Genomic DNA, 27813 nt, shown 5'->3' with positions numbered 1-27813 from the left:
CTCTCCGACATCCCCTGAGGGGCCCTGATTGCGAGAGGGTGCAGGCCAGGCTGAGGGACCCCACTGGTGCACAATTGGGGCCGAGGAAGGACTGCAGGAGGGTCCCAGGGCATGTCCGGCCCACCTCGCCCAGGCCCAATCGGCTGGACCCCAGCAGCAAGCTAACCTACCAGTCAGAGCATCTGCCCCCAAGTGGTCAGTGCGCATCATAGCGACTGGTCGAATGGTCAAAACAATGGTCAGACACTTAGCATATTAGGCTTTTACTATATAGGTTTTTACTTCATGAATAGTGTTTTGTTATTATTATTTATTTTGATGCTCAAGCTGGCTCTTATGTCTTTTTAACATGTCTCCACCATTTTTTGACATAAGTAGGAGCCCTGGTTCCCTAAGTCCTTTTAGTGGAGAATGGTATTTAGACACCAAGATCTGGGTGTTATGTATGCTCATTGATACTAGGGTGTCTTTGCTTTGGGCCCTCTTAGTTGACTGAGCCAAAAAAAAATACATTTACATACATACATGCAACTAAACTCATATATTAAAACATAGTTCATACTGATATCCCCAATTTTATTTTAGCACAACAGGATTCGTTTGGCTCTCCCTTTCCATATTTATAGCTCCCTTCTTCAGCTGTGAAAATGCACTGGGCTGCACACTAGCGATTTGTGCCTTTTTCTGTTGGATGTTACACTTCAATATAAAAAAGTTTGCAAAAACAATTCCTACCTCATGTTTATGCAACGGCCTAAGGAGCCAGAAAAACAGACTCGGTCTGATCTTTTTCTCTGCTCAGAGTTTCTCCTGCTGTTCCTGTGACAGATTTCGGTGTCCATGGAAACAAGACAGAAGACGTGCGGGGAAGCCAGGAAGAAGGGATTGGCGCCTGGGGACGCAGCACGTGCGACAAAGAGACAGACATTCGGTAGGCATCGTCTCCCCTTTGTACTTTCAGATCCCACTCAAGCTACAGCCAGTTTTCTGCCGATGACCACGGGGACGATTGCTTGTTGTAACTTAGCGGGAATCCACCCATAACTAGTTCCAGCTCACCCTCTCCATGACTGGTTTCCATTTTCCTCAACCCAGCAGGGAAGTTGGCCTGCTGGGGACTTGCAGTAGAAAAGGCTACCTGTGGATGAGGCAGACTACCACCTGGCCACTCAGGGGTCACCTAGGAGGCCACCTGAGCTCTGAATGGGGGGCCTTACTGAGGGTACAAGCCCCAAAAGCCTTGGGGTGGTGAGAGGGGTGCTGAAGATCCTGCGTGAGCACTTCACTCACAGCAGAGTTCTTCGATCCTCACTCAGAGCTCATTAATTCTTATTTTAAATATAGTCCCATCCCCTTGTTATCTGACTTTCTAGGTCTCCAGAGAGACAGACGAGGGTGGGTGAAATTTTCCCCTAAGGGTACATGTGTTTGGCTTTGTAAAGTCTGAGAATTATTCTGGGTGTGTGTGTGTGTGTGTGTGTGTGTATGTGTGCGCACACGCAAGTGTACTGATATGTGTGGAAATTACGTGTATAGCAGTGTGTTGGTTATGATGCCTGTGTAAGAGAACCCGTGTGTAGATTGGCATTTTGTGCGTATGTCGGTTTGTGTGTGTATATTGGGTTTGTGGTATGTGAGGACATTTGTGAGTGAGTTTGTCATTTCCTGTGTTTATATACATACTTATAGTCAGATGTAAAATATGTAAATTAGAATTTACACTCATGGGAATCTGTAGAATGTTTAAGAGAGCATTTGTGGGGTTGCTTATACGTTTGTATCTTTGAGCTACACTGTGAGTTTGTATAATGGGTTTTTGTAGGAACAGCCCTAGGCAAAGTTTTCAACTCATATGGTCAGACCATATGGAATTACCATTTTGGGAGTTAAAATGGTTTAATATTCAGTGATGTCTGTATGATTCAGCCTAATGTGCATATGCACTTACATGTGTATATATACATACATATATAAATTCAAGCTAGCATAGCTTCTGTGCCACAGTGTATTACTCTCAGAGCCAAGCCGGAGATAGTCACTGTGAGTGTGGGACCTGGGAAGAAATTTAACATGGATATTGAACAAGATATAGAAGGAATGACTAATGCAACAGAAAGTTGCAATAGGGGAATAGTGAGAAATGAGATGAAAAGTTCTTTACTCTGGGATGCCTTCTCCACAACCTGTTTTGTACTCACCCGCCCCTCCGTTTTCCTCTGCTGTGGCCTTCAACATTCCTGTGAACATCCTTTTTGATGACACTTGTCAGATTGAACTGCAATTGTTATTTGAAGTGCCTCCCTTCCCCACTAGAAAGCAGGTTAGCTGAGGGCAAGAACTAGGTGTCTGTAGTTCACTTATATCCTAGTAATTAGCACAGAGCTTGGTACAGAATAGAAACTCAATGTTCATTGAAGAGTTGGATGTCTAAAAGCTGGATAGACATTCTGGTAAACCTGTGCCTGTGTGACTTGTTCTGTACAGGGGGTAGACATTGTGGAGGGGGGTCAACATGTGCAGAATATCATTTTAGAAAATGTTAATTTAGGGGTGATAAAACGAATAGACAGATTTAGGGATGATTAGCAATTAGAAGCCCAGTAGTTACCCAGACAGGTAGTAATAAGAAAACCTGGATCACCATGGCATTGGGAGTGGACAGTAAGTGAAGATTACTGTCCAGAGGTTAAAAAGTGCAGTAGAAGACTCTTGGTGATGGCTAAGTATGTGGGAAACAAAAAGAGAAAGAAAGGGTGACCCTAAGGTTTGGAGCCTGCGTGACTGAGAGGATAATTACGACACTGGTAGAAATTAGGAGGCGCAAGGGTAAACGATGTAAACTTCGGTGAGCTCTCTTTTGAACATGTTGCAGATTTCAGATATATTGGAAATGAACTGAGGGCAAAAAGCAAAAGAACATACGAATAAAGATGATCAACAGGCGCTTAGATATGTGACAAGAGCCCAGACAGCGAGCCGAGGGTGCAGATATTCAGACATTGTCTCAACAAATATTCCCTCAGAGCCTATGTGTCAGGCAGTGGTCTAGGCCCTGGACAAAGCCAAGTTTCTGTCAACTTTTATAGTTTCCTTATCCCTGCAGTCATTGGGAAGCGATTTTTTTTACTTCCTTAAATATAATAAGCATCATTACATTATAACCTGTGTCTAAAAGTTCTTCATCTGAAGTCTTTGCTGGTTTGTTTCTACTGCCTGTTGCTTCTCACTGACCCTGTCTCATTTCCTTCCATGCGTGGTTATCTTTGACTTCGGGTTGAAAAATTATTTGTAGGGAGCTCCCAAAAATAAATAAATAAATAAATAAAAGTATAAAGATGTCTGTTCTCTTTAAATTGATCAATGGACTCAATGCCATGACAAGTACAATCCCGAAAGGAACCTGACAAGATGATTCTAAATTTTATATGGAACAGTAAAGGGCCAATCATTGTTAAAAAGAAAACTGAAAAAGAGCAACATGGGGAAGCTTGCCCTACCAGGTAGCAAGACTTACTTTAGATCCTCCCAGGTTAAATATAAACTTCCCACTGTGTATTCCGATCGTCCCTAATCATCTCCCCCTTACCTTCCCGACCTCATGGTCCCCTGCTCCTCCGCATGAAACGCTTGTCCCAGTCTGTTCCATCTTCTCCCAGTCTTCCATGTTTGGGCTATGGCCTCCCCTCTCTTTGCCTTTGCTCTGTCTGTCTTCCTTGCCTTTAATTCACAAATCCCTCCTTTCTACCAACACCTGGGCTGGCCCTGCTCAAATACTACCTCCAAAAGCTTATGCAGCTTATATATGTTCTTATCCAGCTCATATAATTTCTTTCCTCCAAACTCTCACGCCCTTTTATTGTTTCTGCCATCTATTTTGGTATTTTTATCATCAATAGCGTCAAAAAAGAGAGGAGAATGTACCACTCCAATGAATGATGTTTATAATGGGGGAGGCTATGCATGTATGAGGTCTAAGGGGTTTATGGGAAATCTCTGTACCTTCCTATTAATTTTGTTGTCTATCCACTGAGCCAAACCGGTTTCGGCTAAAAATAATAAAGACTTTTTAAAAAATCAGGGGGAAAAGAGGAGAAAAAGAAGAAGAAGGGAACCTAGAGCTGGGCATTCAGAATTGGCTCTATGTAGGCCTGCTCTGCCTCATCAGGAGGCATACAGTCTCCTTGAGCACGTGTCCGAGATCCGCCAGAAAGCCTGCCCAGAAGCCTTAAACACGCACAGGCTGAGTCGGGTGGGAAATGTCCCATAGTCTGATCAAACCCTGCAGGATCGGTGGCAACCATGAAGCTGTTGTTGGTACACAGGAGCTGTGTTCACCTTCTTCATCTGGGACACAGTTCTGACCATGAAAACAAACACTCAACGTGCAGGAACAATCTATGTGTCCACCAGGAGGAGTCTTGGTTCTATGATGGTACAACCACGGGCACCTAGTAAGATGAGTGAGGCAGCTCAATATCGGTGATGGGATAAAGATAAGGAAAGAGCGTGATCGGTTTGGCTCAGTGGATAGAGCGTTGGCCTGCGGACTGGAGGGTCCCAGGTTCGATTCCGGTCAAGGGCATGTACCTTGGTTGTGGGCACATCCCCAGTAGGGGGTGTGCAGGAGGCAGCTGATCGATGTTTCTCTCTCATTGATGTTTCTAACTCTCTATCCCTCTCCCTTCCTCTCTGTAAAAAATCAATAAAATATATATATTTTTAAAAAAGATAAGGAAAGAAAGCCAGGTGCGGACCAACGTCACCACGTGTGGGGTTCTTGTTAGTCAGTGTGCATCTCGTGGTTTGAACATGCGGAGACGCTGTGGTTGTGGCGCCCCAGGAGGGCGTCTGAGGTTGGGAGACTTTTCACTGAAACCCTTTTGTACCTTTTGCCTTTTGTACCATGTGCAGCTATTGAACATTTGAAAATATAAATGTCTAAAAGGAAATAATAAGAAGCAACGTTATTGGAAACAAACACGAACTTAGATGGTGCCAAAGAACAGAATTTGGCAACGTCTCCTGAAGCCCAAAGGAATGCAAGCAAGGGTCAGCATGCTCCTCCTTATGACCAAGATGAATGTTTCAGGGCAGGCCCTCTCACCTGGCCCAAAAGACTTTCCACAAACAGGTAAAGCAAAGGAGGCACAGAGCCCATCTACAGCTGCAACATGAAATACCCCCAAAGATACTCGTGTCAGAATTACCACTGGGAGACCACGGGTTGCTTAGCACTGGCTATTGGTTCCGGAGAGAGAATTACATTAATAATCACACGAAATTGAGGAAGCAAAAAAGTCCCCCTGTGTAGCCGCAAACCAGACACTAACTTTTAATCCGCCTTCTGCTGGAGGAGAGGGGAGGTCTGTGGCCGTCCAAGGCTCAGCTTCACCCGTGGAGACCAGATCCCGGGACCCACAGCGATTGTGGCGTTGCTATCACGCAGGCCTTGGAACTGCTGTTTCAGACTAATGGCTTCCAGAGAGCCAAGAAATTTCCAGAAAGGGCAAGGCTGAGGATCTGAGCCAAGCACCTGAGTCATGGTCAACACATGCCCATGCACTGGTCTAGGAGTGAAAGCCTTGGAGACCGAGAAACACCACCAACCAAGGGACAGTCCCCGGAGTCCCCTCCTAAGAAGGTGCTCGTGGACTTCAAACAGAAACACTGTTGAGTGTGGAGCTCCTTTACTCTCTAAAGAAGGTACAACAGGATGGATGGCTACTTTGGGGGGTTAAACATCCATTCATAACCATGTGTCCGCAAGGAGAGGAGAGCAGGTCTTCTGATGTGTTCGTGCTACAGTGGGCTATTCGCAGGGAACAAGACCTGGGGGATCAGCGGCACTGGAATAAAAATAATATAAGAATGATTGTAGACTAAAAGTATGTAATCAAGACATTTCACAGCCTCACGGGTCCCATTGAATTCTTAGTAGTGGTGTATTGTTCAGCGCTGAAGAAGAGAAAGAGAAGTCAGGATGGCTCTTAGAAAAGAACAGATGGAGGCATGAAGGCCTGGAGCAGCGAAGGGAATGGTGTAACTGGGCCTCTGCCCTTAAGCCAGGCGTCTGGCCAATGAGTCTCAGCACATGGGGGCGGTTGTCCTCCAACCCCAGCTAGGAGCTCTGTGCGCCGACCGGGCTCGGCCTGGAGACTTCACAGCCTGACTTGCTTTCGGTGCGGTAGGGTGTGTCACCAGCAGTATCACTGTGAGCACCTGGTCGTCCATCCTTGGGCACAGTTGGAACTTGAGCAGATGGGGGATGGCTCCCTGTTAGCTTCAGCCATGGCAAAGAGAAGCAGCTAGTGGGAGCCTGCGGTATTGGGCATTTCTGCCCAATGAACAGGTCTTTTCGTGTATACATATGCATATGCAACTTCTTCTAGAGAAACCTCCTATTCCTCAACCTTACGGATTTCAAGCAGAAAGGATGAATAACTAAGCATCTGGCAGCAGCTCTAGAGGCCCCCATAAAGAACTGCACCTCCCCAATAGGGGGCTGGAGTGTAAATACAAAAGCACAGGGATAGCCTAAATCAGCAGTTCTCAACCTGTGGGTCGCGACCCCTTTGGGGGTCGAACGACCCTTTCACAGGGGTCGCCTAAGACCATCGGAAAACACATATATAATTACATATTGTTTTTGTGATTAATCACTATGCTTTAATTATGTTCAATTTGTAACGATGAAAATACATCCTGCATATCAGATGTTTACATTACGATTCATAACAGTAGCAAAATTACAGTTATGACGTAGCAACGAAAATAATTTTATGGTTGGGGGTCACCACAACATGAGGAACTGTATTAAAGGGTCGCGGCCTTAGGAAGGTTGAGAACCACTGGCCTAAATGGACATGAGCTTCAAATGTTTGACCAGGGAGAAAGGAAAAGAGCTGAGAGTGGGGAGAGAGACATGAAGATCAAGAGAAATGGAGGAGGAGATATTTATGAAGTATTACTGTAAGTTATGAAAAGGTCTTCGGAGGAGGTAAATAGAGATGGCAATTCCTGTTAAATGTTCTTGTTGCTGGACTCTGTGACGTTGGCTGTGACCTCATGCAGAGACGGGGCCATGGAGCTCAGGGTTACCTGTGGGTTCCACCAGGCTCCTCCCTGCTCAGAAGCAGTGGTGACTGTAACTAACAGACCATGTTTCATGCTTCGGAGATATTTGTGGTTGAATGAAGATATGAATTAATGAACGAAAAATTGAAGATAGCAAAGAGAAGCGTTGAAAACATAAGAGGAACAGGTAGTGGATGGAAGGAGAGGAGTAGAGCAATAAATGGACAGGGCGGGGGTCATTGTTCTTGGAGGACGAGAAACTGGAAGAGGATTGAAATGGAAAACAGGAGTGCTTGTGTGGCTCAGAAAAGCTAAGTCCAGGAGTACAGAACGGGACTGACTTGATGCAGAGGCCAGAGAGAAGGCTACCAAGGCCCGGCAGAAAGTCACGTAGGAAGAAACCCTTTTATACTCACCTAAGCCTGGACGTGAACTCCCTTTTGCATCAACATACACAATAAATGTACATAGTTTTAACGTATATTACATTTTTCACGAATGCAACTGCTAGTTAAATTGCAAGATTACATTTTGTTTTGTTGGGAACTTGACCAGGAGTTGCTCAAAGTTTCAGAAAATGGTTGCACGGATGGCAATGTTGCCAATGGTATTTGAGTCAACACATCTGTGTCAACCCGCATTTGTGTCTATTCAATTAGCCATGACTTTATGGGTAGGGAGAAGCATGTTTAACCTTTATTCCTAAATGTTAACCACAGAGATAAAAGGTCGACACTATTCAGGTGAATGTTGTCTTCGTGTTCTTAAATCCAATCTTATTCATTCCAAGTAGGTACAAGCATCTGCCTATTTTACTGTATCTTCTAGTTTAACTGTGCCTGAGCATTTGTGTATGAAAATATGAATTATTTCATTATAAATTATTTTTCTTTATTTCTCCTTTACATGACAGGTATAGATCCATTTTAGGAAATTGTGTGATGGTGTAGGCCAGGGGTGGGCAAACTTTTTGACTCGAGGGCCACAATGGGTTCTTAAACTGGACCGGAGGGCTGGAACAAAAGCATGGATGGAGTGTTTGTGTGAACTAATATAAATTCAAAGTAAACATCATTACATAAAAGAGTACGGTCTTTTTTTTTTTTTTAGTTTTATTCATTTCAAACGGGCCGGATCTGGCCTGTGGGCCGTAGTTTGCCCACTGCTGGTGTAGGCTGTATTGCTTATGAAATTCATGTTGGTATGTTACAGTTTTTAAATAAAAAGCTAATATTAGGATTGGAGCAACTGTCTTAGAATATTTAATGAACTTTTAAATATAGTTATAGACCTATAGTTTACACACACATATCTATGTGTCCATACATACTGTACCTACAAAGCAAATCCACTCTTATAACAGCTTGTTATTACAAACAATCAGATATAATGCTATACCCCGGAACACAACTTCCTTTGGAAAAACTAAATATCCTTCCTGGCCAGACTTACATTCTTGGAACAGGACCAAACTAAAGCAGTATCGGTGGATATTATTACTTTTCTAGCCTAAAAGGAACCATGGTTCTTGTCCATTAAGATGTCACAGTCTGTGTAACACTCAATTTGCATATGCAGTATACGTTATATTGCACTGCAAGTTATCATAGTTGTAATTATAGTAAGATCCTTTTATAACTTTAGTTTCCTCTTCCTTCCAAAGTAACATCAAGCTGGACTGTCGGACTGTTGCTGGAACGTATTTCATCTCATCGGTTTCTATTTCAGTGACTGCAGAGGCCATGGAGAACATCTTTGAATCTAGAGCATCTGGATTCAAAGCTCAGAGGCCTTTGTTCCTTTGTTTTTTCTCCCTTCCTCTCCCGCCCCCCACCTGTGTTTTCCTCTCTGTTCCTCTCCTCCCTCCCACTCGTTCCTCTCTTGGCTGTGGCTCCACAGTTTGAGTCACAGGCTCCATCCCATCTTGAAAGCATGATCATTAGTCAGGGATGCAGGCCCAGCCTCCCCTGATTCTCCCTGGCTGTGGAGAGCCCTGTGCAGCTGGGGAGACAGCAGGAACAGCTCCAGCAGCTTTGCACAGCCCAGGTACCTCTGGAGATGTGGCTGAGCCCAAGGGACCGCGGTGACAGCAGGAGGATCGGTGCTGGAAGCTGACGGAGGCTGTGCAGTTGCTTTCCCTAAGGTCGCCATGCTGCTCTTTAGAGATGGGATCCCTTCAAGATGGAATGGAGCCTGACGCTCTAGATTCAAATATGTTCTCCGTGGCCTCTGCAGTCACTAAAATAGAAACTGATGAGATGAAACATGTATGATCATCACCTTTTCATGTCTTCTTCTACTCAGAGTCCAGGGCAGAACTGAGTCCCCTGCTTTGCTGAGTAAAGGGGGACACAAACACTGAAAATGGCTGGGAGGGTGTGGCTTCCTATAGTGGTTCGACAGAGATGGTCCTCCTGGGGGCACGGAGTGGCCCAGGAAAAGCTTTGAAGAGAGAAACTCTGTCCTTCTCCATGTCTCTTCATTGTTCTGAGCCTCTTTCTTGGGGAGGAAATTTGGTAGCAAGCAGCAGAGACGTAAATGGACATTAGCATTTTTCACCCTTGCATCTCTAGAAAGGACAAATTAGGGGTAGACCAGTAGCTCTAGCCTTCAGTGAAATTGTGAAGAAATTATAGTTTATTTTGGGGTGTCCTCTTTTCTTTTCAGTGCCTCTCTCTGATCCCTTTCTCCTTTTCAATCCATTTACTGTCATACAAGGGATTATGTCCCCCACACTGCCTTGTCCAGAAGTGTCCCAGCCAGACCTCCTGGGGCAGGAGTGCCTTCTATGCAATGGCTTCTCCTTTCTTCTTCCAGACTTCATCACAACTGTGGTTCCCTTGGGTGGTGTATCTTAGATAGTAGTTAGGAGAAAAGCATCTAATTAAACTACTTCAAAGTAAAGTCAGGAAAAAACTTCTCTTAAAGAGCTTGCCTAGTTCTGCTTACTCCTAAAAATAGCCACAGAGAATACCCAACAGAGAAATTGGACTTGAGAGAATCTTCTTTAAACCCAGACTCTCCTCGTTCCCCTTTTATGGTCTACAAGCTCTGTGGGCAATTTTAGGGAAGGCCATTCTCTCTTCCATCCTCTCATACTTCACTGAGAAGTTTCCCAGAAATTTGAGGTGAGAGATTGTAAATTGTCTGGACCCCCTCACTCCAAACAATCTATAGTTCTCCAACCACAGCACTCTACTTCACAACCCCGTACCTCTGCACATACTAGTCCCTCTGCCTGTGAGGCCTTTCCCCACCCTCCAACTTCATCTGACCCCCCCACTTGTACTTCCAGCTTTGGTTCATGCATCAGTTCCTCTGAGCCTAAGGTGCCTTTGGGGGGCTCTCGTGCTTGTGGCCCCGCATTGAAAATGTTTGCTGATTTGCATCTTTTTTTCTGCCGAGGTCAACAACGTTCTACTCTGCTGCTGAAAGCTCTTCTTCTGGGGATATGGCGAGTCAGAGAGGTGGGGTAGGATCAGGGCCACCTCCCAAGGCAGAGTTGTAGACATCCGCTCAATGACCCATCAAGTTAAAAATGCCAATTGCGCCGAAACCGGTTTGGCTCAGTGGATAGAGCGTCGGCCTGCGGACGGAAGGGTCCCAGGTTCGATTCTGGTCAAGGGCATGTCCCTGGAAGGGTCCCAGGTTCGATTCCGGTCAAGGGCATGTACCTGGGTTGCGGGCACATCCCCAGTAGGAGATGTGCAGGAGGCACCTGATCGATGTTTCTCTCTCATCGATGTTTCTAACTCTCTATCTCTCTCCCTTCCTCTCTGTAAGAAATCAATAAAATATATTTTTAAAAAATGCCAATTGCATTTCAAGGAATAGTTACTGGGGATATTTTTTAGCTCTCACCTCAAATGAGGGGGTCCAGAGAGAGCTGAACCCAAAGGAGTCAGCTTACAATGAGCCCTGTGCCAACCTCACAGATTTGAGCTTGTCCCTGAAGGATTTTAAATAGGGCACGGATGTGTCCAGATTTACAATGGACCATACTTCTTTTGGCAGCAGGTGGAGTGGAATGAGCCAGACTGGAGGCAGGAAGAGTAGTCAGAAGACGGCTGGAAAGAACACAAGGTGTGATGAGGACTCCTTTACAAAGAATGCCAGCCAATAAAATAGGAGAATTAGCAAACTCACCATTTTGCAACCCCAATTCAGGCAAGGACTATGATTGTCAACAGATGCTGAGCCATTCATATGGTCTCAAAGATTCACTTCACAAATTATAAAGAAGGGGAAACTGTGCCTTTGCAATGAAAGATCTGGTGGCCATCACCTTAACCTAGAGGTCAAACTTAGCACAGGGGCACCAGCTAATGTCATGTGCCTGCTGAGGTGATGCAATAGGAGACAAGTATTCTTTCCAAAGATGTTTAATATGAATCTAATCACGAGACAAATCCAGGATGTGGGAGATTATCTAAGAAAACCGGCTGGAACTCTTCAGAAGTTCGGTGTCATGAAAAGCAAATAAAAACAAAATGTGAGGGAACTGTTCTAAATCAAAAGAAATTAAGGACACCCAACAACCCCATAAAATATGTAACCCTTGCGAAATTCTTGATCAAAATCTTGAAACAACTATAGAAGACACTTGGGGAAATTTGAATAGGGACTAAATACTAGATATTAGCGTTCTAGGTGCAATAATGATACATCTGTGTAGAAGGATGTCTTTATTCTCAGGTGATGCTGGAGCATTGAAGAGTCAAGTGTCTTGATGTCTTCGACCAATTTTCACATGGTTCAAAAAAATGTGTAATGTATATGTCTGTACATATGTGATATAGGTGAATGTTTTCACATATATGTGATATGTGTATGACATGTATAGATGCTCTTACATATATATGCTATGTATGGTGAGTGAGAGAGAGAGAGAGAGAGAGGTTGCAAAATGTTAATTTTTGTTTAGGACAAGGATACATTAGAGTTCTTGCTCTATTTCAATTTTTTGGAGGTTTACCCAAGACAGGGGCAGTAGGTTTGGGGAGGAAGGTTGGAGTCAAGAGAAATACAGAAATAGAGGGAATTTATTGAACTTGGAATAGCGTTAGAGGGTCCACCTGGAGCATTTCAATTTTTTGGAGGTTTACCCAAGACAGGGGCAGTAGGTTTGGGGAGGAAGATTGGAGTCAAGAGAAATACAGAAATAGGAGGGAATTTATTGAACTTGGAATAGCGTTAGAGGATCCACCTGGAGTGAAGTTAGGGAAGCAGACCCAGTCAGGATTTCCAGTCCTGGGCAAAGGTTATATCATGTGTATCCTCAACCCAAACAGTGGTGACAATCACAAGAACAAGAGCTTGTAACTTACACCCTGGGAAGCAGAGAGTCAAGAGCACGGGCTGGGACTCAGGGTGCTGGAGTTCTAATCCCGGCTCCACCACTAAGCAGCTGTGAGCGAATGAGCTGAGCTTTTCTGGGGCTTTTCTTTGAAAATGACATTGGACCAGACCTCCTCTGAGGTCTTGCTTAACCTTCTAAAGTGCATAGTTCTTGTTACCCTTCCTATTGACGCTCCTCAGAGCCGCCTGACCTAAGCACTAATGAGATTTTGCCACGTCTGCCTTTCCATTCTGTTTTGATTTATTCCCCCGTTTCGGCCACCTCTCTCGGGCCTGCCCTTAGCTAGAGAATAGCCTCACTGAACACAGCTCCTTAAGTGGGGCTGCTGGAGTTGCTCTCCTGACACTGTCTGCCCCTTGACTTAACAGCAGGGCTTTTCCCCAGACTCTCGGATGTTGCTTTCTATTAATAACTCTTTTGATTTTCTCTTTGTTATAGAGCTAACAGACACTTATGGGAGAAATGTGAAATTTTGGAAAACCATGTAAAAGAACATTTAAGTTGCTCACAATTTCACCATTTCACTGTATGTAGCATAGCTGATCTCTTATACATATTTCATATTCTGATTTTTAAATACTTAATAGCATATCTTGAGCACTCTCTTGTGGGGGAATGGAACAGATCACCATTCTGTAATTCCTTTTTCAGAATTTTGTAAGCTTGGAATGTTACTAGTATTTGGGAACCTCATTTTTTTTAAACATATATTTTATTGATTTCAGAGAGGAAAGGAAAGGGAGAGAGAGATAGAAACATCAATGATGAGAGAGAATCATTGATTGGCTGCCTTCTGTATGCCCCCTACTGGGGACTGAGCCCGCAATCCAGGCATATGCCCCTGACTGGAATCGAACCCGAGACCCATCAGTCCACAAGCCGACGCTCTATCTCGAGCCAAACCAGCCAGGGCTGGGAACCTCATTTTTAACAGCTCTTGATATAATGAAGTACATTAAATACCCAGGATATGTAATAAAATAAATGAAATATTAAATATGTTAAGATGAAATATGTTAAAATTAAATATTTAAACACGTTCCTTTATCTTGTATCTCTATATATATTGAAAAGATTCGTCATTGTCATAGAAGATGTTTTCCAAATGATTTGGCAACTCTGCCCATTTCTTCTTGTTCCGATGGAAGGCTTGCCTATTACATCATCAGGGCTACTGGGGAAATATGAGGGTAGAGAAGGGGCAAGGGGAAGAAATAGGTTTAGAATTTCTCAGTTTATGATATCATATTGTTAATGCTGGGTCCATAGAACCACTTCTGGTTGGTGATGATGAGGTTTGTATGGGGTGTGTATGGTGAGTGGGAAGTAGGGAAGAGCCAAGTGGGGGAGTAAGAAAATGAATTACAGATGATAGGTTTTGGGGTACATATGGCAACTACTTTGGAGATTCTTCTCGGCCATTCTTACTAATGCCAAATAATAAAGTCTAATTTCAATATACTGTGTATTTACATGTAGGTATGTGTGTATGTGAGAGAGAGCCATGGGGAACTATGTGAGGGGAAATGCATTCTAGAATCTATTTTTAAAAAAATCAAAAACAGCACTAATCATTAGCATTTTCTAATGTCATTAATTCGAAAACATCATAACAGTTGCCAGATGGATATTCTTTAACCTCTCCAAGGAAGAATTCGAACCATTCACTCATCCAAGCAGCTCATATTTTGATCCAAGAAATTCAAATCACTTAATTCATCCTCATGGCTCCCCTGGGAAGCAAGGAGAGAGAAGAAATTACTCTCTCTTTTAGATGATATATGTTTAGCTCTGCTTACATTATTATTATGCATTTGTCTCTACAGAAAAAGAAATCCCATAAACCAAGTACATTTTTCTGAAATCACTTCTAACCCTCATTAGAATGTATGCAGTCACTGTGCATACTCCTTGTCTTTCTGAATTTTTTCCAAATATACACATTTCAATGACTATCATACCTATTATTTTTAAAGGCTATATAGTATTCTATTTTATTGGTATGTCATAGTTTATTCAATCATATCTTTATTGTTAGAGCTTTAGGGTGTTTCTAAATAATTTTAAGCATACTAAGTAATACTATAAATGCATCATTGTGTGACTAATTTTTTCCTTTTGGATCTTTTACTTGAGTCTCATTGATGCTGGCATTCATTATTTCACTTTTGCTAGACGTGTGGGTATGTAATAGAACCTCTGAGCTGTTTGATTTGTAGTTATCTCATTTCTATGGATGGTTTAGGCCATGGTTTCTATCTATTTCCTGGGTATAAAATTGTCTATTCTTGTCCTGACCAATTGCCAAGTAGAAGCTAAGGATTAGCCATATAAATTTTTATTAGATTAAGATTTTTTTTTTAGAAATTTAAGATTTTATGAGTTATACTTGTCATGAATCATTTTCACATTCTGTCTTCCTTTTTTTAAACTTTGTTCGGTTCATTACTTTATATGATGTATTTTTAGATGTTGAGAAGGGATGTAACAGGATTTACTCATGGGCTCTTTTCCAATGATTTCTGTTGCCCTTGGAAACCTCCATGTCATCCCTGCAATTCCAAACACCTGAATCCTCGGTCTCAGAGCAAGAGGATAAAATACCTTTGGCTCAAGGCTGAAGTGTGATCTGGGGTGTCCTAGGAATGTGGCCTCTTCCGTGGGGAGCGTGGCAGAAGCCGGGCTGTCAGTCCCCAGGGATATTGCTATCAGCGCTCTTCCTTTCCACTTCACGATTTGTTCCAAAATGGTCATCGTGGTAGCTCAGAATTAAATCTCCGCCTGTCCCTTGAACCACGTGGTTAGGGACCAGAAATAATTATTCCCAGAGCTGCCTATGGGTCACAGGGGGAGAAAGAAGCAAGGCCGGACAGCATGTTTCCTGGACTCCAACATCATTGCTGCGGGCCACTGTGATGACAAGTTGTCTCCCTCCATTATCCTGGGCCTGGACCAGGCATTGCACGCATCGCTGTCTTGAGGCCTGAGGTGTGAGACAGATCCTGGCTCCTAACAGAAAGTTATCTTTATGGTAGTTTCAAGTGGCACTGTGTGTGTGTGTGTGTGTGTGTGTGTGTGTGTGCGTGCCGTCTCTGTATCCTCCATTGTGTGTCATCCTGTGGAGCAGCCCCTTTGTTCAGGTACAGTCAGGAGTTGTGATGCCTGGGTGAATGCTTGTCTCAGCAGCGGTGAGGAGGGAGGCTGCAAAAGCCAGTATTGAGGAGATGGTGAGAGAAAGCTGTTCACACACAGGCAGACATTTCAAGAACAAGACAAAGGAGGATAAGACTTGGGGGAAATACTATGAAAAGAAAGTCCAAGAGTGTGGGGGAAGGGCATGGCAGGGCATGGCTGTAACCAAGTGGGGGGAGGGCAGGGATGGCCGCAGGCAATGTGGTGCACCAGCATTTTGCGGTCTAGTCCCCACCAGTAATAGCCCTTTGAATACGATGCCACAAGTACCATTATTTGCTTAATATTTTTAATTGATTTTCTTCTTAAAACTCAAGTATCTAATTTGATCTCAATAAAATCTGCACAATCACAGGCTTGATATGCAATTTTTCTAACACAGGTGAAAATAAACACAACAGTAAAAGGATATAGTATGTATCTGTGAAGCCTAGTCCCCACCAGTAATAGCCCTTTGAATACGATGCCACAAGTACCATTATTTGCTTAATATTTTTAATTGATTTTCTTTTTAAAACTCAAGTATCTAATTTTATCTCAAACAATGAAATCTGCGCAATCACAGGCTTGATATGCAATTTTTCTAACATGTGAAAATAAACACAACAGTAAAAGGATATAGTGTGTATCTGTGAAGTACCTACAATAGCCTCAGGCACTAATTGGTGGTATGCAGGCCGTTCTCTGGAAAATCCATCACCTGTTCCATTTCTGTGCAGACGTTCATCCTCTGTTCCACTCTGTGAAGTCCTTACTTTAGCCATCACCATCTTTTCCTAAAAATTATTTAAATAGCTCCCCTTTCCCAGAAAACACACTCTCTCCTCTCTATCTCCTTCTCTGGGCAAAGTCCGACTCACTCTTCGAGTTTCAACGTGGCCTTCACTTCCCAAAGAAATGTACCCTCACCCCCAAACTCCTACCCTACTAGACTTGGGAAGGTTTTCCTACCAATGATTCCATTGTTCCGCCTCTCTCCGTATTCACCGACTACTTGCTGCTATCACTTATTTCATTATTGTCAACCTTCCATTGGAGTGAACTCTGCCAGGGAGAAGAAACGTTAGCCTTTTTCATCATTACAGTGTCAGGGCCTACCTCATTGCCAAGTACACTGCAGCACTCAGCAGATCGTTACGGAATCAATGAATTCCACCATCTAGCACTCTTGGGCAGTTCTCCCTTTCATCAAAATCTTTTCTCAGATAACTTCCCACTTGAAACATATTCAAGTATCTAGATTTAGATAGGAAAGAACTATAAAGCCAAATGCATAACTGTCCTGTGTGTGTGGTCCAGCTAGCAGCGAGATATGTCACTGCCGAAGATCTGCTCAGAGTCCCCCACCTCACACTTTCGTGGTGGGGTCACCTGTTTTGCTTCACAAAATAGAGAAGCGGTGTGTGTGATGGTTGGTGGCAGTCTCCAGGATTGGACTCCTGGATTCCAGTCACGGCTTTCTTACTTACTCCTGCGTGACCTTGGGCAAGTTATTTAGCTTCCCGTGACTCAATTTTACCCCCTTGTAAAAAAAGTCTTGATTTCATCAACATCTATAGGCACTTACTTTCAGCTTTCTTTATTCTGCCAATTCAGTTACCACTCATCCACATGTTTTCATCAAAATCTTTTCTCAGATAACGTCCCACTTGAAACATATTCAAGTATCTAGATTTAGATAGGAAAGAACTATAAAGCCAAATGCATAACTGTCCTGTGTGTGTGGTCCAGCTAGCAGCGAGATATGTCACTGCCGAAGACCTGCTCAGAGTCCCCCACCTCACACTTACGTGGTGGGGTCACCTGTTTTGCTTCACAGAATAGAGAAGCGGTGTGTGTGATGGCTGGTGGCAGTCTCCAGGATTGGACCACTGGATTCCAGTCACAGCTTTCTTACTTACTACTGCGTGACCTTGGGCAAGTTATTTAGCTTTCCATGACTCAATTTTACCCCCTTGTAAAAAAAGTCTTGATTTCATCAACATCTATAGGCACTTACTTTCAGCTTTCTTTATTCTGCCAATTCAGTTACCACTCATCCACATGTTTTTCCCCTTTCAAAAATTTGTTGTCATTGCTGGTCCTGTTATCTCCTCTCTTACTTTCTCTATCCTTATGGGTTTTCATAGGTCTTATTCTTTTAATATAAGTTTAGTGGTTTTTAGTGGGAAGGATGCAGAGATAATAATTGGGGGTCATTTCACTAGAAAACTTTATCTGCCTTTTCTATCATTACCATGTTTTATTTACACTAAAAGCAAATAAAGGTATTTTTAACTTTATAAAGACACAGTACCTATATCATTCTCATGTTGTCTACTAATGTCTACAAATATATTAAGTGATTCAAAAAGGAAATAAAGGTGGTTACTGTGATTTGTCCTTAATAAGTTCATACTGTGCACTTAATTATTTTTTAGGTGTTCACAGCAAGCAACCCTGTTTCACCAGGTAATTCTATTAATTGTCAATATTTACCACCAGGCTGGTAATTATTGAAACCATTTTCCTGCATACAAAGTCAACTCAATTTCAATTCCTCTCTAGTTCCTCATGAATTTTTAAAGTTTATTGATAGTTATATTGCAACTCCCTTTCCAAGTCTTCTTAACATCTTAGGAAGAAATTTGTCTAGATAATGCAAGTTTTTATTTATTAAAATAACTAGAAGCCCGATGCATGAAATTCATGCAAGAGTAGGCCTTTGCAGCCCTGGCTTCATCCGGAAGTTCATCCTGACAGTCGGTTCTGCTGTTCGGCCATTCAGTTGATTTGCATATTATGCTTTAATTATATATGAATATGTGGGAGACTGGCCTCCACCTCCCATATGGAAACCGAGGGGGACAGCTTTCCTCCTTCTTGACCAAAGGTGTTAGTGTGTGATCCAGGCTGGGAGCAGCAGCTACTATACAGGGTTTTAAATACAGTTATGCGCTGCTTAATGGCAGGGATATGTTCGAAGTAATGCATCCTATGTGTTACTTAGAACATATCCTTAGGTGGTTTTATCATTATGCAAATGTCATAGAATGTACTTACACAAACCTAAATGGTATAGCCTACTACACACCCAGGCTTTATGGCATACCATTTTGTATATATGGTTTGTTGTTGACCAGAATCTCATTAGTGACTGTATTGAGGGAATAATGCGAAGACACAGAGGGTGGGAGTTTTTTTCTGTTGCAGTGGTAGAGGGGTTGGGAGTCAGGATGTGGGGAATGAGTGTCCTTTATCAATGACAACAAGGGGACAGCAGCAAGCAGCCAGTGGTGGTGGTGCCAGTGATGATGGCTTTATTCTGGTGGCATGATCTTGGTGGTATTTGGACTCCCAACTTCTCTTGGTTCCTGGCTGGGTTTTGATCTTGGGCTTCCCACTGGCTCTATGATCATATACCATTCCGGTGTATTTCCCCCCTGCTTAAATTAGCCAGAATTAGGTTATGTTATCTGGACCAATAACCTTGACTAGTCCAAACAAACTGGTGCTGAGAGATGGTTGCAGGCAACAGAACCTTGGGGAAATGGGTGGGAAACGGAATATGCTACCTAGTCATTTAGGACAGAGCAGTAAAAAGTCTGTTATTATATAGGGATGATATGCCCATAACATATAACAGTAGAAAAAAATTAAAAGATAAACATTGTCTCTGATCATTAGAAGCAACTATTTGCTCCTGCCAAACTACAGGAAAAGTCAGGATGCTGTAACTTCTGTTGGCTTTAGTTTGCTTAAACAAAAATAAATGATGAGCTCAGATCTTAAAAATTTTATGTCATAATGCAAAATTGAAATATTTTCTAAAACTGCACAAGAAATTTCGGGAAAAGAAGAAACTGAGAGCCAAACTCCATGAGTTGCCAAATGACAATGTCGGTTGAATTCATAGCCTCACTAGGTCTCTTATGAGAAAGTCAGGGCGGTGATCAGGAAGGTGTTGTACCTCAAGAACTGGAGTGGGAATATATTTAAATATCTGGAGAACTCAGGGAACCCTGAACCCCTAAGCCTCACTGAGCCTCTATCACCAGCCGAAACAGAACCTGTTCCTATGTCTAATGAGGCCATTATTGCTGAACTTGAAGATGCACCTAAAGGAGTAGCCTTGCAAGAGGAAGCCAATTATCTGTATGCTCTACTCCTTCACTCTTCATTATCTCCAAACATGTAACTGGAATTAGGCACCAGCATGCCCAGGGGGACCAATTATAAAGTATAACCTAGGAGTTACTGATTAGCACATAGTGAGGATGAGGTGCGCACACACACACACCCCAAGATTTGCTAATTTACATGAATATGGGGAAAACACACACGGGGAATAGATTTCCTAAGGAGGAAACAACAAAATTTCAGATTCAGGGTGAATTTATCTACATGGGTGTATTTTTTAGAAATTTGGATTTGAATAGTTGAAAGTATTTCTAAGTGTTTTCTTGGTTGGTTGCCTAAAACCTCGTCACAATAGGCAACAGTGCTACGTGAGGCTGAGATACAATGCAGTTCAATGTTGAGGAAGGGATTCAAAGATGATGAAAGTGAGAAATATTGGAGGGCACTTATCATGTCCTCTTCCCATGTCTCAAAGGTGGCCCAGACAATCTTCGAGAGTGCCTGAGTGGCTATTCTAAGTAGGCCAGGAATGCCTGCGATAGGCTACCATTGGGATGACCCCTCTATTTCAATCACAACGGACAGATCCTGGCTCAGCAGAAGCCAAATGATGACACCCAACTGCCAGTGGTGTGGAGACATGCCAGGCTAGCACAATTATTAAAAAACCTTCAAGGTTTTTTGGTCACGGATCCTCAGTAGCAAAACAAACCATTAGCTTCTAAGATCCCATTTTATTTGAAATATATTTAAAAATAAATAATTCAAAAATTAAAAAACCAAACTCCGGGTCTGCCGAAAAACAACCATCTGGCTCAAGTCATGACAATAGAGTGACAGCCCCACATCCAATTACTAGACTCAACACTCCAGGAATAGGGAAGGTCTGGGTACTTCTGAGGAACAATACTGCAGTACCACCACAAGGATAGACTCTTTTCCAAAGGGAATTGTGATCAATTACAAGGTAATTGGTTGGGGTGGAGAGGAGATCCCTCGGGGGTTATTGGACATTGACTTAGAGAAAACACAAAGTCTTCAGAATGCTCACTGCTGCTATTGCCCACTGGTCAGAGTGGAAGCGGGGGAGGGTTATGAGAGTCAAGTCATAAATGGAATTTTGGCCAGAATCTACTTCACAGTGGGCTCTATGACCCCGAATCCATTCCCTAGTTATTTCCTCAGTTCTTGAGTATAGAACTGAACGACACATTTTCAGAGATTGGCATCATTAAAGAAATAGATTCCTCACCTATAGAATAAGACCAATTAGTAAACAGGACTATGTGGAAGTACCCTCAATCTCTCCTATCTATCAAAAAAATAGTTGAAAGCAATACTAGATATCCAAGGAAATCATTAATACAGTCGCCACTATAATATTCTTGTTAGTCCCAAGGTGCAGAATGCTATCATATTTCCATTAACTATTTAATTGGCTAAAGAAGAAGATGGCTTGCCTGGCCGTGGTGGCTCAGTGGTTGAGTGTCGACCTATGAACCAGGAGGTCACAGTTCGATTCCCAGTCAGGGCACATGCCCAGGTTGTGGGCTCGATCCCTGATCGTGCAGGAGGCAGCCAACCAATGATTCTCTCTCATCATTGATGTTTCTATTTCTCTCTTCCTCTCCTTCTCCCTCCCTCTTTAAAATTAATAAAAATATATTTTTAAAAAAGGAAGAGGACTGAACCCTAGGAAATAACATGGGTTCTCAGTGCCCTTGGATTATTATAAGCTTAACGAGATGATGCCTTCAATTATATCTGCTGTTCCAGATGGGGTTTCCTAATAGATCAAACCAATATACCCTCTGGGACCTAGAAGATCCCAGTTAATCTCTAATGCTCTAATATCCTTTGTCTCAGTAACAAGAGAACATCAGAAAAAGGTTGCTTTCTCTAGTAACCTAGTAGAAAAATGGTAGAGCATATATGTGAAGGTTTATTTCTGAACTATTTACCCTACTAGTCTATATGTCTGTTTTCAGATAGATACCACAGCATTTTGATTACCATTACTTTGTAATATAGTTTGAAATAGCGTGACGCTTCCAGTTTGTTCTTTCTCAAGATTGCCTTAACTACTCAGTCTTTTATGGTTCCATATGAATTTTAAGATGGTTTATTATCATCCTGAGAAATATGCCATTAGAATTTTGGTAGGGATTGTATTGAGTCTGAAGATTGTTTTGGATTCCATGGACATCATCCCAATATTAAGTCTTCCAGTCCATGCATGTAGAACGTCTTTCCATTTATTTGGGTTTCCTTTAATTTCTTTCAGCAATATTTTGTAGTTTTTAGAGTCCAGTTTCTAGGACTCTATTTATGTCTTTCTTCTGACACTTCATTGTCCTAACTGCCCTTCTCTACTAGAATGTGAGTTTTCTGAATGGCAAAGATGTTTCTATCTCTCTGTCTCCACTCTATCTAACATAGTCTTTGCATGCAGTAGGCTCTCAATAAATGCATGTTCCATCAATTCGAGCATGAGTTAGTCCTGACCTATAAGACATCAGATACTAATGAGTTTCAAAATCAAATTGACTTTCTTCATTGTACGCATGTTGGTATATAGATGTCTAAGCTTCTTTAATATTTCCACCCGAGAATTGCTGAGCATCCTGTCGCGAGACTGAAATGAGCTATCATCTCTGAGCCAGAAAAGAGAGAACTGGGCTAGAGATCTAGAAGCTGAGAAGTGTGGCTGCGTATCAGAGAGGATTCTTGTGGCTGACAGAGTCCAGGGAGGGGGAAATGGGCATAGATAGGGATTCCTAACTGCAGGGCTGCCAAAGGCTGAGCAGGTGGGTGTAGCAGTCAGCATTCTTTAGGGGAGCAGGAGGGGTGATTTCAGGGTCCAAAGCTAATACGAGGCTCTGAATAGACAAGGCTGGAGAGGCGGGGTTTGGCCAGAGTAACTTCCTTGGTGAGCTGGCATCTGGCCCCACTGAAGCCCTAGAGCTCTTCCTCCATCGGCACCGATTTTCAGGTCTTAGAGTTCAGCCTCTCCAAAGTTCTTTCTCTAGTAGCTGGGCTTACAATTTTCTGGAGGTGTTTTTCTCCATCATCCAATTTCATTTAAACTATTCTTCGATCAGGCTGGCCCGCCTCTGGACAAGCCTGCTGCTTCTGGCTGTGGTGGAATGCAGGTCTCCTTAGCCACGGCCTGGAAAGCCAGGTCTGACCTCCTGAGCTCATCTCTCTGACCAGCTATTCACTGCCCATGTCCTCTTTTCTCTTTCAAGTCGTGCCTATAAATAGATGCACAATCGATGCCATGGGCCTTCAGGCCCTTCAGCGTGAGGACGGGCTTGGGTCTCTCAGTGGGGCAGGTGTCACATAGGCTGAAGGTGGGAGGCAATGAGTGGGGAAAAGGTGCCTCCTGATAGCAAGGAGCCAGGAGAGAGTGAGGAGATGGAATGGTGGGGGCTGAAGGCATAGTAATGCCGGAGCTTTTACCGTGGACTTGAGCTTCATGTGGGAAAGGAGCCTCTTCTCCAGGGACCATAGGGAGCCATAGACAGTGGAGGGAGTCTGACCCTGCTTTGGGGGGTGAACACAGGATAAACCACGGGCAGGAGAGGATGGTGGCGAGGAGAATTTGCTTCGTGCTTCTAAAACTCAACGCGTTATTAATCACTATCTCAAACTTCACTCCCTCTCTGGTAACATCTGGTTTAGCGGAGGTAAAATCTGTCTGCAGCGCCTTCTCCACTCCAGGTACTCCTGCCCTGATCTCACGGCAGCTCTGTCCCCACCGCGTCCCTCCTGCACCCAAGGCAGCTTCCAGGAACCGTGCCACGAGCACGTCCCACTGACCTGGCTCGGAGCTGTTGTCTGTGTTGTGGAGATGCATTCTTCAGCCTTTGGTTACCCAGCTGCTCCTATACTTGGTTATTGTTTTATAGGCTGTTCTTTCCCTGCGGCTTCTGAGAAGTAGGTCAAGGCACCTGCTTTAAGGGAGAGGTGCCAGGAGTTCAAGTCACCCGGCCTGGAGTCAGGAATCCTGAGTTCTATTTCAGGCTTCACAGCTAGTCAGCTACGGGGCAGTCTTCGGGGCACACGCTCCCCTCTGGTTCTCCCGGGGCCCTTCTCTAAGTCTCATGATTTATTTTTCTCTGAAACTGTATCTCCTGGGGCTGTCATCATCTTCCCTCCTTGCTCCCTCCGAAAGGTCCTTTAAAGCTGTCGGGTGCTCAAGGCTGGTGCCATGAGAGGCTTTTGCGCAGACACGGTGCAGGGGGTGGGGCCTTGTGAGGCTGGGGAGTCAGGGGGCCAGCCTCCTGGACTACAGGACAGGCCTGGTGTTGTGCCCGGGATGCCGGAGCCAGGGATGCAAGTGAGGATCCTGGGTTTTATGAGATGGTTGTAGATGGCCTCCTACCTCCAAGCCTCCCTTTCTCTGTAATGCAGGGAGATTCGGCCTCTGGCTCATAAGGAAACTCTGGAAATTGTGGTGCTTGCACATGATCCCAGCAAAAGACTTTGTTTATAGTGACTGTGTTAAGTAGGGTGTACTTTGGCCAAAGAATAATAACCTTTTCTGAAGCTTAGCTCTCTGGCCTGACCCACCAGTCCCCGGAGGGCTCTGGGCTCCGGATTTGGCCAATGCCACAGGGGTCCATCGCTGAGGGCCTAGGAGGCGGGTGGACATTAGCCTGCATAGGTCTGGATAGCCTGAGACCCGAGTTAATCTCTACCCTCCAGGCAATCGGGGAGTGAAATACACATGAGGAAGGAGAGCAAATGCAGGTAAAGGGAGGGAAGGGGCCTGGGGCATTAGACTGTGAGGAAGAACATGATTGAAAGTTCACGTGGGTGTCGATGTGGACTGCAGAGCATCGTGCTGTGGTAGAAAGAAAATGGGGTTTGGCACAGTGACTGGGGCTTGAATCCCTGTTCCACCCCTCCGGGCCTCAGTTTCCCAGCTGTAAAGTGAGAATAATAGCGCTAACCTTGCAAGGTTACTGAGCTGTGACATAAGATCATCCGCGTCTAGTGCCTGGAACAGAACCTGTGGCACAGCGGGCACTCAGCAAATGTCACTCCTTTCCCACTCTGTCGTAGCGATCACTGTGTTTGGGTTTGGGCAGCTAAGTAAGAACCTATTTAAGATAGGGGTCGAAATTCTGACTTCTCTTCCCCCCAAGGTTGACCTGACTAACTGATCACCTGCTTGGTGTGTTTTCTTGGTCACACTCTTCTGGGTAGTGGGACACTTGGGGTCTGCTTTTTTGCTTTAAATTGTGAAAAGATTGTACTCCCCCCCCCCCCCCCCCGCCAAGTCTCAGCTTCCTCATTGAGGAGTAGCACCCCACCTGAGACTTGGACAGCAGCACCATTTCCTGCACAGATGTTATCTAAACATCTTGACTCCACCTCAGAGAAGCTGGGCATGAGCGGAGTCCTTCACCACTGACACCCAGAGTCCAGAGGGACCTCAGCCCTCTAGCCAAAGCCCCATGCCGAATCTGACAGGCCAGCCGGATGGCCCCATTCCTGTGCCTTTGGGAGCCCCCAGCAGTGGGGTCTACTTGGGAACACAGGCTGGGCGGAGAGAGAAGGCCTACCCAGGCCTGGGCCCGTCATGAGGATCCAGGAGCACCCTTCAGAGGACGGCACTGATGAAACAGGCAGATGAAACCTAGGCTGAAGCCAAATTTCAGACAAACGGCAAAACTTTTTAGTATAATGATGTCCCAAATATTGCATGAGACAGACCTAACAAACTGTAGGCTTTTTTGTCTTGAAATTTAAATCTAATTGGGCACCCTGCATATTTATATGCTAAATCTGGCAACCCTACATCCAACATGCAAGCCTTTGGGTTGGGCCCTCCAGGCCCTCCCAACATGGCCCCCAGAGACCTTGCCAGCCTCCCTTTCTGCGTCTGCTCCCGCCCCCGGGCTCAGCCCCAGCCAGGGGGATCCTAGGCTGCACCTCACCTACTCTCTCCCCTCCACCATCCTGACCTTTGCAAACTGTAGTTCCTCCTGGCTGGAACTATTTACATGATATCTCCACATCGGGAAACCCTGTTCATTTTTCAGAGCCTCTCTTGAATATTTTTTTCCTGAAACTCTACCCAGTTCCTTCTATGAGCCTCCACCGTAGAACTTACTGGGTTTTATATCATTTTTGCATGTCTCCTAAGTACCTTTCACAGTGTCTAGCACATAATTGGGAATAATCACTAAGTATTTCATAAAAAGAATGAATTAACCTTCCAACCATCAGAGTGTCTAAAATAGAGGTCTGGCCTTGGCTGGTGTTTCTCAGTGGTTACAGTGTCAGCCCTCAAGTCGAAGGATCTCGGGTTCCATCCCCAGTCAAGGGCATGTACCTGGGTTGCAGGTTCGATCCCTGGCCCCAGTCGGGGCGGGTGTGGGAGGCAACCAATGGATATGTCTCTCTCACATCAATCTCTCTCTCCCTCTCCCTCTCCCCCCCTCCCTCCCTTCCACTCACTCTAAAAATCAATGGAAAAATATATCCTCAGGTGAAGATTAAAAAATAAAATAAAATAAAAAGAGGTCTGTAACTCCCATGCACAATTTGCTACATTCTCTTTTGTCATGTACAATTTTTATCAGTATTTATCTTGTCCTCCCTGCCAGACATTTCCCTCCTGCAGACAGACACTGCATTTCCACGGCGCTTCAGCCACCGGGGAATGATAAGTATATTTTGTGTGGAACAGACGGTGGGGTGGGAGTATCTTCAATGTCCGGACCAAGCAATCTCCAAATTTTCCTTTCTGCCTGGCTCAGCTGTGACTGTCAGCAGATCTCGCAGTCACCTGACCTGGTCCTAGACCTGAGAATAGAGACAGTGCTGCTTTGAGAGCCGCCCAAGGGCTCTAGGCTAAGTGTGAGCGCCAGGAACCTTCCCAGGATTTCCGGGGGGCTCCAGGACTCCCAGGTACTCTAAGAGAGGGAAAGAGGTAAAAGCACAGGAACAAAATCTGGAAGTAGCAAGGAAGTGGGAGGGGATGGTGAGGACAGAGAGAAACAGAAAACACGGGCTTGGGGTACAAGAGAGAGAGCACTGTTCCAAGAATCCCGCAATCTGGATTCTCTCTCTCTGGCTCTCTCCCTGCCTTGGGTGAGGAAGGAAGGAAGGAAGGAAGGAAGGAAGGAAGGAAGGAAGGAAGGAAGGAAATAAATAAATAATAAATAAATAAATAAATAAATAAATAAATAAATAAATAAATAAATAAATAAAATAATAAATAAATAAATAAATAAATAAATAAATAAATATGAGAGTGCCCACTGTGTACAGTCATGAGGGTTTTCCATCCATTTCCCAACAGTCCTGCAGGAAGCTGAGGTTCAGAGAGGGTAGGTGACTGGCCTGCAGGCACACAGCTCCGTGGATCTAGAAAAAAGAACACCAACCAGCCTCTCACAGCCTCCGTTTCCTCTTCTGTGGAACGGAAAACATCACACCTCCCCTCCCTAGTATCTAGTAGAAACCTCAACCATGGGGGCAAGGGGAGAAACTAAGAAGTAAATATTGAAAGTGGATGTGTGAAACGTAGAGGAGGCAGGGTGAGAAGCCGCGGGAAAGCTGGTCTAGGAGATGTTTTCAGGGGGTGGGTCCTGAGCCCTCCGGGTTTGCTTCTCAACCCGGTCCCAGAGGATGGAGCAGCGAGCCCTGGGGCACAGGTAGAGAGGATCCTGACCGCCAAGCTTGTGAATAACACGCACAATCTGGGAGAGAAAAAGCGAACTGACTTCCCGCAGCACCTGGGGGGTGGGATGGAGTGCGTTTCCTGCGTCCCTGGCCCAGGACGGACGCTGTCTGATAGCAATCACGTGGTCAGCGAGTGGCTGGGAGGGACGCCGCTGAGGGCTTCATTAGAGGACGGGGCTTAGCTCAGGGGCCAGGGGAGGGTGGAAAGATATTCCCCGATGCGTCCTCTTGCGCCCCTGGCTCACCTGGGAGAGGGGTACACCTGCCGCCTCCAGCACCCCTGCTGGTCCTGGGGCCCACGCGCATTTTAGCTGGAGCAGGGAGTGTTCCCGGTTTGGGATAAGGCGCGCCTTGGGATCAGGGTTCGT

The 27813-nt window shown here is 44.4% G+C and overlaps 1 protein-coding gene across 3 annotated transcripts in view; it reads left to right on the top strand.

Annotated features, from left to right (window-relative positions):
• Nucleotides 1-825: 825 nt before the first annotated feature.
• The window catches only part of EFR3B (EFR3 homolog B), a 95142-nt gene continuing 68154 nt past the window's right edge, over nt 826-27813 (top strand). For 2 of the 3 annotated variants that reach the window (XM_014546670.1, XM_005874909.2), the window contains exon 1: nt 826-931. In XM_014546670.1, coding sequence (XP_014402156.1) covers nt 841-931 — 91 coding nt within the window. In that variant the 5' untranslated portion in view covers nt 826-840. The remainder of the gene's footprint in view (nt 932-27813) is intronic. The other variant, XM_014546671.1, reaches the window with a different exon arrangement.

The sequence above is a fragment of the Myotis brandtii genome, unplaced genomic scaffold (genome assembly GCF_000412655.1).
Source record: "Myotis brandtii unplaced genomic scaffold, ASM41265v1 scaffold454, whole genome shotgun sequence".
NCBI lineage: Eukaryota > Metazoa > Chordata > Mammalia > Chiroptera > Vespertilionidae > Myotis > Myotis brandtii.
This window is presented reverse-complemented; position numbering and strand designations above follow the sequence as displayed.